General features: G+C 40.7%; 1 protein-coding gene across 2 annotated transcripts; it reads left to right on the top strand.

The window, feature by feature from the left end:
- The first annotated feature begins 2967 nt into the window (after window positions 1-2967).
- Window positions 2968-11794, top strand: LOC108714685. Of its 2 annotated transcripts, none has more exons than XM_018259114.2 (3): window positions 2968-3115; window positions 5943-6066; window positions 10499-11794. In XM_018259114.2, the coding sequence occupies exons 1-3, from the start codon at window positions 3062-3064 to the stop codon at window positions 11092-11094; spliced, it is 774 nt and encodes a 257-aa protein (XP_018114603.1). In that variant the 5' UTR covers window positions 2968-3061; the 3' UTR covers window positions 11095-11794. The 2 variants fall into 2 exon arrangements, with proteins under 2 accessions (XP_018114603.1, XP_018114605.1); XM_018259116.2 differs by having other exon boundaries at window positions 2969-3115; window positions 10502-11794.
- The last annotated feature ends 975 nt before the right edge of the window (window positions 11795-12769 follow it).

The raw sequence follows: 12769 nt of genomic DNA, 5'->3' as shown, positions 1-12769 counted from the left end.
CAAAAAAGAAAAAAAAAAGATGCATTCCATCCCAAAAATAGTAGGGATGCACCGAATACAGGATTCGGTTCGGGATTCGGCCAGGATTCGGCCTTTTTCAGCAGGATTGGGATTCGGCCGAATCCTTCTGCCTGGCCGAACCAAATCTGAATCTTAATTTGCATATGCAAATTAGCGCCGGAAAGGGAAATCTGGTGACTTTTTGTCCCAAAACAAGGAAGTAAAAAAATTTTTCCCCTTCCCACCAATAATTTGCATATGCAAATTAGGATTTGGATTCGGTTTGGTATTCGGCCGAATCTCTTGCAAAGGATTCGGGGGTTCGGCTGTATCCAAAATTGTGGATTTGGTACATCCCTAAAAAATAGTAGGTAGAATCTTGCCGGGGGTTTGTGGGGCAAATACCCCTTTCTGTATTCCATTCTCTCTATTTCAGACATGGAAAAGAATGTGCCTTTGTTGTGATCAGTGAACTGTAGCTCTGGGGCAGATACTGGGAATCATAAAACAATACTGTGGTTGTTGCAAAGTTCTCTGAAAAGGGAAGGGCATTTAGTGAAGGTGAGCCAAGGGGAAGAAGAACATCATTCAATACTCCTCTGTTTGTGGTACCTGTTCCCAGGATACATCACTCCTTCCCTTTCTTTATTGTGTCCTACAGATATAGGACAAGAGCCCTGATTGTTATTATTTTCTACTTTGTATGAGAATCCTCTCTTATTCCGCCACCCCTGGGGTGCCAGATCGGTGTGCATCTTTCTATTCGTATTAGTGTAAATAAGGTAATCAGATATCCCTGTATCAAAAATTTATTTAAAAACATTCAAACTCTTCTTTTGTGCTCAGTTAAAGAGGGCCAATCATTTCTGCAATCAGAGGTAATGGCAATCATGGCTGGACAAAATCACATTTCCACTCTTGCAGCTTTAGGATTAATATAATAAGTTATATTTGATCCTGAATTGATTAAGTGATTTGTGAAATAATGTGAAAGGCCCTCTTCAAACTAAAATGTTCCAGGTGAATTGTACTTACTAAAGAGGACACCTATACTGGCATAGACTTAAAGGGGACCTGTCGCCCTAAGAAATAATTCCAATTTTTTTTCTATAGGGTTTGTCAAACAAAATAAACCTTACTTCCAATATATACATTATTTTAATTGTGATTCCTTCTGCCTTTGAATTACACAATCATAACAAGCACACAGGTGCCATTTTGTGAACACTAAGGGGCAGATTTATTATCAAGGGACCAATTTCGAAGGTTAAAAAACTCTCGAATTCGACCCTCAAAGTAAAATCCTTTGAATTCGAATATCGAATTCGAAGGATTTTAGCGCAAAAGCTTCGATCGAAGAACGAATTCGAACCATTTTAAGCGATCGACCAAAAAAAGAAGAAGAAAAGTGCTGGGGAAGCTTCGGTAGCTTTAATTTGGGGAAGTATGAAGTCGAAGTTTTTTTTAAAGAGACAGTACTTCGATTATTGAATGGTCAACGATTTTTACTTCGAATCGTTCGAATCATTCTATTCAATGAATTCGATCGAATTTAACCAATTCGATGGTCGAAGTACCCAAAAAATTACTTCGAAATTCGAATATTTTTTTATTCGAACTATTCACTCGAGCTTAGTAAACCTGCCCCTTAGTGTATGATTGACAGCTGAGATTTTTAAATCCGTTTATAACAGGTATGGATATTTTAATTAAAAAAAAAACATTTGGGTTTTGTGTTTAATTTGAAAATGACTGTTATTATGCAGCTTTTTATGTCTGACAGGTCCACTTTAAGGTTTATGTTGGATGTAGCCAAATCTTGGACCATGGTTTGGTCCAAGATTTGGCTATATCCCAGCAAGGATTTTGGACGAATCCCTTGTGTTAAACAAAAACAAATCCGAACCCATTAAGTCACATGACATGACATTAAAGCTGTGGTCTACTGATAGCAACATCTTTTTTGTTAACATACAGTATGAGTATATTTTCTAATATTTGAATATAAACTCAGCATTTTGATGATGGATTTGGTGCAACCAGTGATGTGAGACCCAAATTTTCCACTATTCCATTGTAGCTGTTGGGCTACTCTACATGGATAAGTCTGTGCTACTTTTTGAAATAGTGGACTATGGGTGCGAATGGGGGCTAGTAGATAAGGGACTCTCTTTAGGAAGGAGGTTTAGTTCTCCTTTAAAGAAAATTTACATTTTATAACTCCTTTTTTGTATGTTGAAAAGACACCTGATTTGTAGGGTTTAGATTCAGTTCGGGCAGCGAATCCTGCTGAAAAAGGCAGAATCTTGGGCGTATCGTGGTTTCGGTGCATCCCTACTTTGAGCAAAATGAGTAGGAAATGAAATAGATAGGAGGGAATAGATGAACAAAAGAAACAAAAAAGGGGTAAAGCAGAGAAGAGTGGAGATGAAGTAAGGCAGCAGAAATCAATCTGAACTTGCAGGCTTGTACTGTAACCACATAACTAGTTTTCTCTAGGTCTGGAATCAATACAACTGTATAAACAAGGCAAGTAGCAGTTTGCTGGTAATGCACCTGCTTCTTCCATGAATAAAGGAGGCCAATTGTCTTTGCCTGGGCAGATTCTTGTAAAATAAAGATTGGATCATTGCCCTAATAACTGCTTTGTGCTGTATTCATTGTGACCTCATGTGCGTCACTATACATACTCCTTTGTTTTACATGCAGCCCACAATGTACCAGGGTTCTTTATTATTATAAATACTGTCAGTATTATGAAACAAAACAGCAGTAAAAGGTACACTGAAAGAGCAATTGTGTGCCTGTAATAAGGTCTGTGCAGAAAGAATATACAATGGGTGAGGGAACAATGCGTGTAAGCAGAGATTTGGTGGTTTTGCTGAATGCTTGTTATTCTTTGCAGGGTTCCTTGGAAGTCAATCAGTAGCAGGCAAATCCAGAATCTATTCATATATATATATATATATATATATATATATATATATATATATATATATATATATATATATATATATATATATAAGGTCTCTGGGCAATCTACACTCATTAACAGACAATTATGGATAAAGCAGTAGACCAGAATGAAGCCTCGGATGAGAAGAGCAATCTTGAGGTAGGCATTTATTTCCTTAATCTCCTTGGCTCCGACTAATGTATGTCTCCCTCACCCCAACCTACCATGTTCAGCAGGTTTAGTTCACTCAGTCTATACCAAGCTGATCAGGGTCAGCACATGTACAGATCATCTAGTTACTCAAAATGGACAGTAGGCATGAATGAACCGTTTTTGCCTGATACAGTTTTTCTGTAAAAGTTGCTCCTACAGAAAATTAAAATATTTCAACCCTCTAAGTCAATTCTCCCATGCCTTAAATTTTATACAGGTATGGGACCTGTTATCCAGAATGCTAGGGACCTGGGGTTTTCCAGATAACGGCTCTTTCGTACCTCGGGTCTACTAGAAAATCATGTAAAAATTAAATAAACCCAGTAAGCCGGTATTGCTTACTATAAGGATTAATTATGTCTTAGTTCGGATCAAGTACAAGATACGGTTTTATCATTATAGAGAAAAAGGAAGGCATTTTTAAAAATTTGGATTATTTTATTATATTGGAGTCTATGCGAGACGGTCTTTCCAAAATTTGGAGCTTTCTGGATAAAAGGTTTTCGGATAACAGATACCATACCTGTACCTCTGTTAAAAGGAATAGTATACATACCGTAAATGCATTTGTTGCTGAATTAAGTAATATTAAATTCTACTTTTACAAGTTTCAAGACTGCCTTGTTTTTAAAAACATTATTGGTTAAAGACCCCCATCATTTCCCCTTGAGCTGCCCACTGATTCTTTTTGACAACCGTCATATCTTATATTCACAAACTGGAACTGGATACTGACACCAGAAATTAAACTCTTGTTTACATCTATCATAATATTGCCTTTGAAAGCTACTTATAACTTTGTCATAAAGTATTTGCACAATGCTTTTACATTACCTGTCTGATGCCCCATGTTCTTGGATGAGGGAGCTGCCATATTTGTGCAGCAGGAGTCCGTTAGCATTGGAAACTTTAACTGACAGGTAGTGATGGGCGAATTTATTCGCCAGGCGAATCCGCGGCAAATTTGAGTGTTTCGCCGCTAGCAAATAAATTCACAAAAATTTGCCAGGCTTCAAATTTTGACAATTCCGATGCTGGCGACAATTTTGATGCCAGCGTCAATTAAACGGACGCCCATTGAATTTAATGCATGTCAAATGTTGCCGGTGTCGAAATTGTCGCCGGCATCAATTTTGAAGCCCCTTTATTTTTTGGTCAAGAATCATGAGCTTAAACCATGATTCATTATATGTAAAGAGATTGCAGTGCGCTGCGCCAATGAGGTGAGTTTAGATACTTGCCTCAGGCGGAAGCATCCCCACATTACCAGGAGCAGCATAAAGCCATAAATGTGTCTCTTTTGGTGGATAAAGCGCAATTGTGCTCTCTGCACGAGCGTTGTGGATTCCCTCCAGCACCAAAAAGATGAATGTGGTGAGAGAAAAGCAGCAGTAGGAAAGCCGCCTAAGGGCGGTAGAGGGTTCAGAATCACCCCTGGTACTTGTCCCCAAAACTCTCAGTTAGCCTGTGCTTGCACATTCCATTTTAAGCCCCTCCGAAGGTCCAACCACATAATTTGCTAATTGGGATATGGATGCCAAATATATGTCACATTTAGAACTGAATGACTTGATGGTCAACTGATTAGATGGTCTACGCTGTCCAGGGTCAGACTGGGCTGGCGGGATACAGGAAAAAAACCTGGTGGGCCCTGGCCTTTGTGGGCCCTGGCCTTTATGGGCCCCCACCGGCCCAGACCTGCTCCCCCAATCGCTGCCCCATAAATAAAGAGCTCTTGCCGAGTGTCTTTCACGCGTGCATGAGACGTGGGTTTAGAAGTCCCCCGTTGACTGCCAAGAGGGCCCTTTGTGTTTAGGGTTGCCACCTTTTCTCCCGGTGGAGACCGGGCAGGGGGCAGGCCATGACGCCAAGTTTTGACCCGGGCAGCCCTTCAAAATACTGTGCTGTCCGGGTCAAAACCGGACAGGTGGCAACCCTATTCGTGTTGGAGCCCTGGTGGGCCCCCAATACTCCAGTCTGACCCTGACTCTGTCAATCCACAGTAAGGAAGTAGTGTCACATCAATGAGCCACTGTAGTATGGAAAGACTTCTCCAGAACTGGAAGAGATGAGGGCTTATTCAAAAGGGCAGGATAATGTGCTAAGTGCAAAATATAGTGCATAGTGACAGGGGTTCTAGAGTTTTCACACCTTAAAGGAGCTAAAAACTAAACCCTAAAAATAAATGTGGCTAAAATGCCATATTTTATATACTGACCTTGTTGCACACGGCTAAAGTTTGAGCTTGTCAATAGCAGCAATGATCCAGGACTTCAAACTTGTCACAGGGGGTCACCATCTTGGAAAGTGTCTGTGACACTCACATGCTCAGTGGGCTCTGAGCAGCTGTTGAGAAGCTAAACTTAGGGCTCGTCACTAATTATCCAGCAGAAAATGAGGTTGGTCTGTAATATAAGCTGATGCTACAGGGCTGATTATTAAATTCTGATGCTAATTGCACTGGTTTCTGTGCTGCCATGTAGTAATTATCTGTAGTAATTACTAATCAGCCTTATATTGTGACATTTCTAATCTATGTGTACTGTATATTGTGAGTGGGTCCCTAAGCTCAGTAAGTGACAGCAGCACAGAGCATGTGCAGTGAATCAGCAGAAAAGAAGATGGGGAGCTACTGGGGCATCTTTGGAGACACAGATCTTTACTGCTAAAGGGCTGTGGTTGCCTTGGGCAACAAATCATCCCGCAACATATTTCGCAGAGCATGAGATAATATTGCAGAGTTTACCATTAAATTTATGTTTTGTGTGTGCAGAGTGAAGACTTCTTCCTAACACTCACTGAGGAGGAAAGAGAATGTCTCCAGTACCTGCTCAAAACCATTGATTCGCTTGAAGATGATAACCAAGAGGACTCTAAAGATCCAAATACAAATCAAGGTATGAGATATTTAAGGGGGAACTATATTAAGTAGAAGAGTACAGGTACAGATATTATTACACTCTTTAAAGGGCATATAAAGGCAAAAAAATAAAATCCCATTTTTACTTTCTTTAATGAAAAAGAAAACTATCTCATATATCTTAAATATACTTTAATTTAAAAATGTGTACCGATTTTATAAGAAACCTGACTGTATGCAGTGAAATTCTCCTTTTATTTACTGCTGTGGATAGGAATTGTCAGACGGTCCCTAACTGCTCTGCAGGGAAACAATCATACTTATGAACAGCAGGGGGAGCCCCCGCCTTACTTCCCAGCCATGCAGAACTCAAGCAGCTTTGTTTATGACGATCCCTAAGCAGTCCAGACCACACTGAGCATGTGCACAGTCTTAGTCTTGCAAAGATGTTTAACAAAGTTACAAGATGGTGACCCCCTGTAGCCAACTTTGAAACCATAAATCATTTGTTTGATTAGGCTTGTGGTGCAGTAAGTTCATGTTTATATTTAGTATACAAAATACAGCATTTCTAGCCTTATTCTATTTTAGACTTTACATGCCCTTTAAATACCAGGCATCATAGAACCTGAAAGAACTCTCTGTTTGAATAGTGCTGGGGTACAAGGAAAGCTTGAGGCAAATACCTTAAAGGGATACTGTCATGGGAAAAAAATGTTTTCAAAATGAATCAGTTAATAGTGCTGCTCCAGCAGAATTCTGCACTGAAATCCATTTCTCAAAAGAGCAAGCAGATTTTTTTATATTCAATTTTGAAATCTGATATGGGGCTAGACATATTGTCAATTTCCCAGCTGCCCCAAGTCATGTGACTTGAGCTCTGATAAACTTCAATCACTCTTTACTGCTGTACTGCAAGTTGGAGTGATATCCCCTTCCCTTTCCCCCCCCCCAGCAGCCAAACAAAAGAACAATGGGAAGGTAACCAGATAGCAGCTCCCTAACACAAGATAACAGCAGCCTGGTAGATCAGTTACATTGAGAAGGAAAAACAGCAGCCTGCCAGAAAGCATTTCTCTCCTAAAGTGCAGGCACAAGTCACATGACCAGGGGCAGCTGGGAAATTGACAAAATGTCTAGCCCCATGTCGGATTTCAAAATTGAATATAAAAAAAATCTGTTTGCTCTTTTGAGAAATGGATTTCAGTGCAGAATTCTGCTGGAGTAGCACTATTAACTGATGTGTTTTGAAAAAAACATGTTTTCCGATGACAGTACCCTTATAATTTTCAATGACAACAAAAACAAAAAATGGTATAAAATACCATTTATCTACTGTATCCTGTATCAATATAATGGGGAAAACTCACCAAAGGGGGAAGTGGCCGTCGTTAGAGAAAATTCACCAGAAATCTATTGGCAATTTACTAACAGGCATAGAGGACAAGTCGCTAGCGAAAGATTACAACAAAGTTTCGTGCCCTTTTGCCAGACGAATTTTCGTTCAGACGAACGACCATTACTAAAGTGTAAATTTTCCATTACGTTATCCCTTTCGCCAGAGTTTCCTTTGCCAGGTTATGCCTGGGCTGACAGATTCTGGCACCCAAACCCCCAGCTTTGCCCCTGCCGTCCCCACCTCATCCACTTGTTAGAAGCCACCGACGGCCAGACCTGATCCCCCATTCCCCTGCAACTAACCTCCAGACCTGATCATCTTTTCCCCGCATCCATCTGTTATATCCAATTCCCCTTCCCCCCACAACCAGACCCCAGAAACCTGATCCTAATCTCCCTGCAACCAGCCACTAGACCCAATACCACTTTGCCCCAACAACAAGCAGCTAGACCTGATTCTCCTTTCCCAACAAGCCGCTAGAGCCGACCCTACTTCCCCATGGCCACTGTTAGCTGCAGCGCCATTCCTTTATGCCACATGCTCTGTGCCATTTTCTCCACTCAATTGCACCCTAGGCAACTTCCTACCCCTAGTTCTGGGCTTCTGACCCTGCTTATGTGTTCAGAAAAAGGCAAATCTGTATGAAATATCTGTGCTTTAGTAGATAGGTTTAAGGGAGAACTAAACCCCTTTTATGCATTAAAACTCCTGCACAGGCCCCCACCACAACCACATCCTGGCTTTCAGTGAATATGCTCAGAAGCAGAGGTACAGACTAGATACTGTAGATACTGTGCAGCTCTGCTGTGGCCCCGAGATATGGAGTCACTTGGGCCTATGGTTGCCACCTTTTCTATAAGGTCTGTAGTGTGTAATCTGCCTCCTTTGACTCAAAGCTAAAACCCAAAACCAAATTTTGCCATAAGACAGTAATCAAAATAACCACTCAGACAACATAATTAGTTTTGGAATATAAAGGGACAAAACCACTCAGACTGGTGTCGTCTGGTATGTTACTGCACACAGCCCTTATTGGGTGTCGCTTGTAGTCAATGCACTCAGCCTCCTATGAAAAAAAATACCGGCCTTCTTCTATATTCATCTTTTCTTCCCTATTGGGATCAACCATCATTTTTACCAGCCAGGCCTGTAAAATACCGGCCAGTGGCAACCCTACTTGGGCCCCTTTAGGAGTCTGAGCAATGGTTAGAGAAGGAGAGGCCTATGCAGGGGACACACTGTTTAAAATGGTTTATTTCTCTATTAAGTTCTGTGTTTTAAATTCCTTGCTTCACAGATCATAGGGCAAAAAGGAGTATTAGGTAACAATCTGCTGTAAAGTCAAGAGAACCCACTTCTCTATCTGATGTTCCCTTCTTTGCATTCACTCACTGACCTTACTAAGCCCTTTATTCTGGGAAACTCTGCCAAAATCCATAGTAACCGATGGCTGAAGGAGATAGCTGGGTTTTCCACACGAAGGGCTTCACTGAGGCATTGCAGCTCCTTCCGACTTAATGTTCTGGATAATGAGATTCTTCCATGAAAAAGATTTGTCTCCTTCACAGATGGAGCAACAAAATAAAGTAAAAAGAAAATATGACTTTGATAGTCCGTGAATATACAGGGAATGGCGGTGGTTTGTTTTGTGGTAACATGAGACAAGCCACCCAGGGCAGCAGATGGCACAGGTATTACTTGACAATATGAATGTGCCAGTGGAACTTTTCTTTTTGTAAGGTGTAAGGCAAATTAAAGGGAAAGTTTACCTAAAAATGGTCAATAAAAAGCCCTAGAAACCAGGCAGTGAATTTACAGTAGGAGTAGGAGACGTAGTAAAAAAAAAAAAGTAATAAAAACCTAGCTTTACAATGTGCTTTATGGTTGTAGAGGACCCAGACCTAAGCAACCAGATAGCATATTGAACTGCAAAAAAATGAAAATAACAGTGCAGATTAATTCTAGAGTTTCTAAACTACAAGATACTTAGGGGCAAATTCACTAACCTGTGGAGTTGCGCTAGCGCAGGCTTCGCCACACTTCGCCAGGTGAAGTTTCGTCAGGGCGCCGCTAATTCACTAAAATCCGAAGTTGCGCTTAGGGAGGCGAAAGGTAGCGAAGTTGCGCTAGCGTTAATTCGTCAAAGAAAGCAAAGTTACGCTAGAGATGTCTAATTTGCATACGGCGCCAAGTTAAAGTACAATGGACGTATATGTATCAGCAAAAACATTACACTAGACAAGCTGGGAAAGCTTCATAAAATAAAATAGAGTTGTTATATTGCCCTACACATGTGCCCACTGTATAGTTTAGGTGCCATATGTTAGGAAATGTAGGGGGGAAGGAGGTTACCCCCCAAAAAATTACGATCTTTTTCAGCCTTTTATCACCCTTAAAAAAGGAAAAGACGCCAGCGTATTCAACTTTTTTTGAAGCAATCCCTATCTACTCTATTGCACTTCGCCTGGTCTGAGGTGGCAAAGGCAAGTCTGGCGCAAGAGCTAACGTTCAGTAAAATGCGCAAGTTAGTGAATTAGCGTAGTTATGTCCCTTCGCCATAGCGCAACTTCGCCTGGTGTAAGGGTACGAAGTAGCGCTAGAGTAGGTCCACTTCGCTAGCGAAGAGTGATATTCTGAGACAATTTGTATTTGGTTTTAATTTTTTATTATTTGTGGTTTTTGTGTTATTTAACTTTTTATTCAACAGCTCTTCAGTTTGTCATTTCAGCAATCTGGTTGCTAAGACCCAAAATGTCCCAGCAACCATGCGTTGGTTTGAATAAGAGACTGGACTATGAATAAGAGAGGTCCTTAATAGGAAGATGAGTAATAAAAAGTAGCAATAACAATAAATGTGTTGCTGCTGCTACAGCCTTACAGAGCATTTTTAGATGGGGTCAGAGACCCCTATTTGAAAGCTAGAAAAAGTCTGAAGAAAAAGGCCAATAATAAAAAAAAACTATAAAAAATTATATAACCATACTAAAAGTTATCTTAAAGGTGAACCACCAATTTGTTTTGTTTTCTATATCCAAAATTGGTCAATAGATATTTAATCCCTGTCTCCCAGCAGATACCATCGATGATTTTGCCAACTCAGCACAACATGAAGGAAACCTGGATAGAAACCAAAGGGGGTTGAGTGAAAGCACCAAGACAGCAGATAAAACAGATTATGAGCCATCTGTGTCTAAAATGCGGATTATAAAGTCATTTTCAGAGGATTTTCCAGGACGTTCCATCACTGTCACATCTGACGGGGGACACAAGTCAACCAGCTCACACCCAAGCCACTTGAGGAAGTTCGATACCATCATGAGATCGGGGGTGAACGTGCAGGAACTCCGGGCTCGTTTCATTAGCGAGCAAGAGCCTTCACCAATGGGAGATCATACAAAGAGTTCAGGAGCAGCAGGGGCCAAACAGCCGCCCGTCCCCTGGAATCCAAAATCTCCGAGGCAGGAGGCCTTGCAGAAGTTGGGACTGCTTAAAAGGAAACAAAGAGATTCAAATGCTTGCAGCTCCCTCGAGCCCCATCAACACACAGAACAAAGCTTAGCCTCGCAAAACGGTGAGATTAAGCAAATTGCTTCCAAAGGAGGGAATGGTCCTCTAGAGAAAAGATCTGGGAAGCCGGGAAACATGGACAGATGCTGGCCTCCTTAACTTCTAAATGAATTGACTTGGACACTTGCCCACGAGGGCTACAAGTCATTATCGATCTGCCATACATTTATAAACCAAAGCGGAGAGTTAAAAACCAGCGACGCCTGACTTCCCCATAACTACAGCACATAATGAGGATTTAAATATAGGAAACGCATCATGATTATACAATTAGATGATTCCCATGAAGACTTTAGAAGGAGAAGCGTGATGGAATTGATGTTCACTACAGCCAGACTGTATTTTTTGGAAGGGGGGTGGGTTATTGTATTTTTTATATCTGTATATTTATAAGTAGTGGCTATACTCCAGGTAACTTTATGGGACCTTTATATACCTTTATTTTTAGCGTCTCTATGGATTTTTTTTTAATGAAAACAATATGAGGTGAGATTGTGGCGTGCAGTTTTACCCTTGCCATTGATCCTCAGGCTTTCTGGTCTAACACTGGTATCACGTCCCATTGCCCTTCTATTGTTTTACAGTTTCTTATAATAAGAAGCCTGAGAGTAATATGGTTTAGCAGTCTAGGGGCCCTGACATGAACTCAGTTGCGAAATGGGCAGTCGATGGAAGCCATATATCGGACTGTCCCTAGCAGGTAGACTGTCATCCTTTAAGGAGAACTAAAGCTTTATTAAAGAAGTAGCTAGAAATGTTGTACATTATGTTTTGTGCTTCTGTACCAGCCCAAGGCAACCACAGCCCTTTAGCAGTAAAGATCTGTGTCTCCAAAGATGCCCCAGTAGCTCCCCATCTTCTTTTCTGCTGATTCACTGCACATGCTCTGTGCTGCTGTCACTTACTGAGCTTAAGGACCCACTCACAATATACAGTACACATAGAATAGAAATGTCACAATATAAGGCTGATTAGTAATTAATACAGATAATTACTACATGGCAGCACAGAAACCAGTGCAATTAGCATCAGAATTTAATAATCAGCAAACCTGTAGCATCAACTTATATTACAAGCCAACCACATTTTCTGCTGGAAAATTAGTGACGAGCCCTAAGCTTAGCTTCTCAACAGCCAATCAGAGCCCACTGAGCATGTGAGTGTCACAGACACTTTCCAAGATGGTGACCCCCTGTGACAAGTTTGAAGTCCTGGATCATTGCTGCTATTGACAAGCTGAAACTTTAGCCTCGTGCAATAAGTTCAGTATATAAAATATGGCATTTTTAGCTACTAAAGGGTTTAGTTCTCCATTAAATGAGTTTTCCACTCAAAAACATATTTATTGCAAAACAAAAGAAAATGTAATTCTTTCCTCTGCATATTCACTAAAAAAAAATGATCATTGTTTTAAAACATTTTGTAAATTCAATTGCAATTGAAAGCAGTGTTTGTTTATCCCTTTCTGTTCTCTGCGTCTGGCTCCTGCTAGTGGTTTCCTTCAGGTCTCTAAATCCCGAGCTTGTGCTACATTGTTTCAGGAGGGAAAACAGCAGTGCAGCCGGATATTCTGCTTTGAATAGCAATTACATTACATTAGAACATATTTCTAATTCTGGTCTAGTTATAAGGGGTTCTAGCAACCCATGGGTGTGGCTATCTGAAAAGGACCAAAATTTAAACTCTAGCAGATAGGGGGTATGCACTGAATCTGAGGCAACATTTTGGAAACAGAAAGAGGGACAAAAAAGATTTGTTGCGTGTATCGTGGCAA

The sequence above is a fragment of the Xenopus laevis genome, chromosome 4L (genome assembly GCF_017654675.1).
Source record: "Xenopus laevis strain J_2021 chromosome 4L, Xenopus_laevis_v10.1, whole genome shotgun sequence".
Classification (NCBI taxonomy): Eukaryota; Metazoa; Chordata; class Amphibia; order Anura; family Pipidae; genus Xenopus; species Xenopus laevis.
The sequence above is the reverse complement of the archived record's forward strand: the minus strand, read 5'-3'. Positions and strand labels throughout refer to the sequence as shown.

Bases quoted from the DNA above. Each gene is read 5' to 3' on its own strand.
- LOC108714685 (XM_018259114.2), top strand. From the start codon at position 3,062: ATGGATAAAGCAGTAGACCAGAATGAAGCCTCGGATGAGAAGAGCAAT. The intron at 3,116-5,942 runs GTAGGCATTTAT...TTGTGTGTGCAG, and splicing joins ATGAGAAGAGCAATCTTGAG to AGTGAAGACTTCTTCCTAAC. The intron at 6,067-10,498 runs GTATGAGATATT...CCTGTCTCCCAG, and splicing joins AGATCCAAATACAAATCAAG to CAGATACCATCGATGATTTT.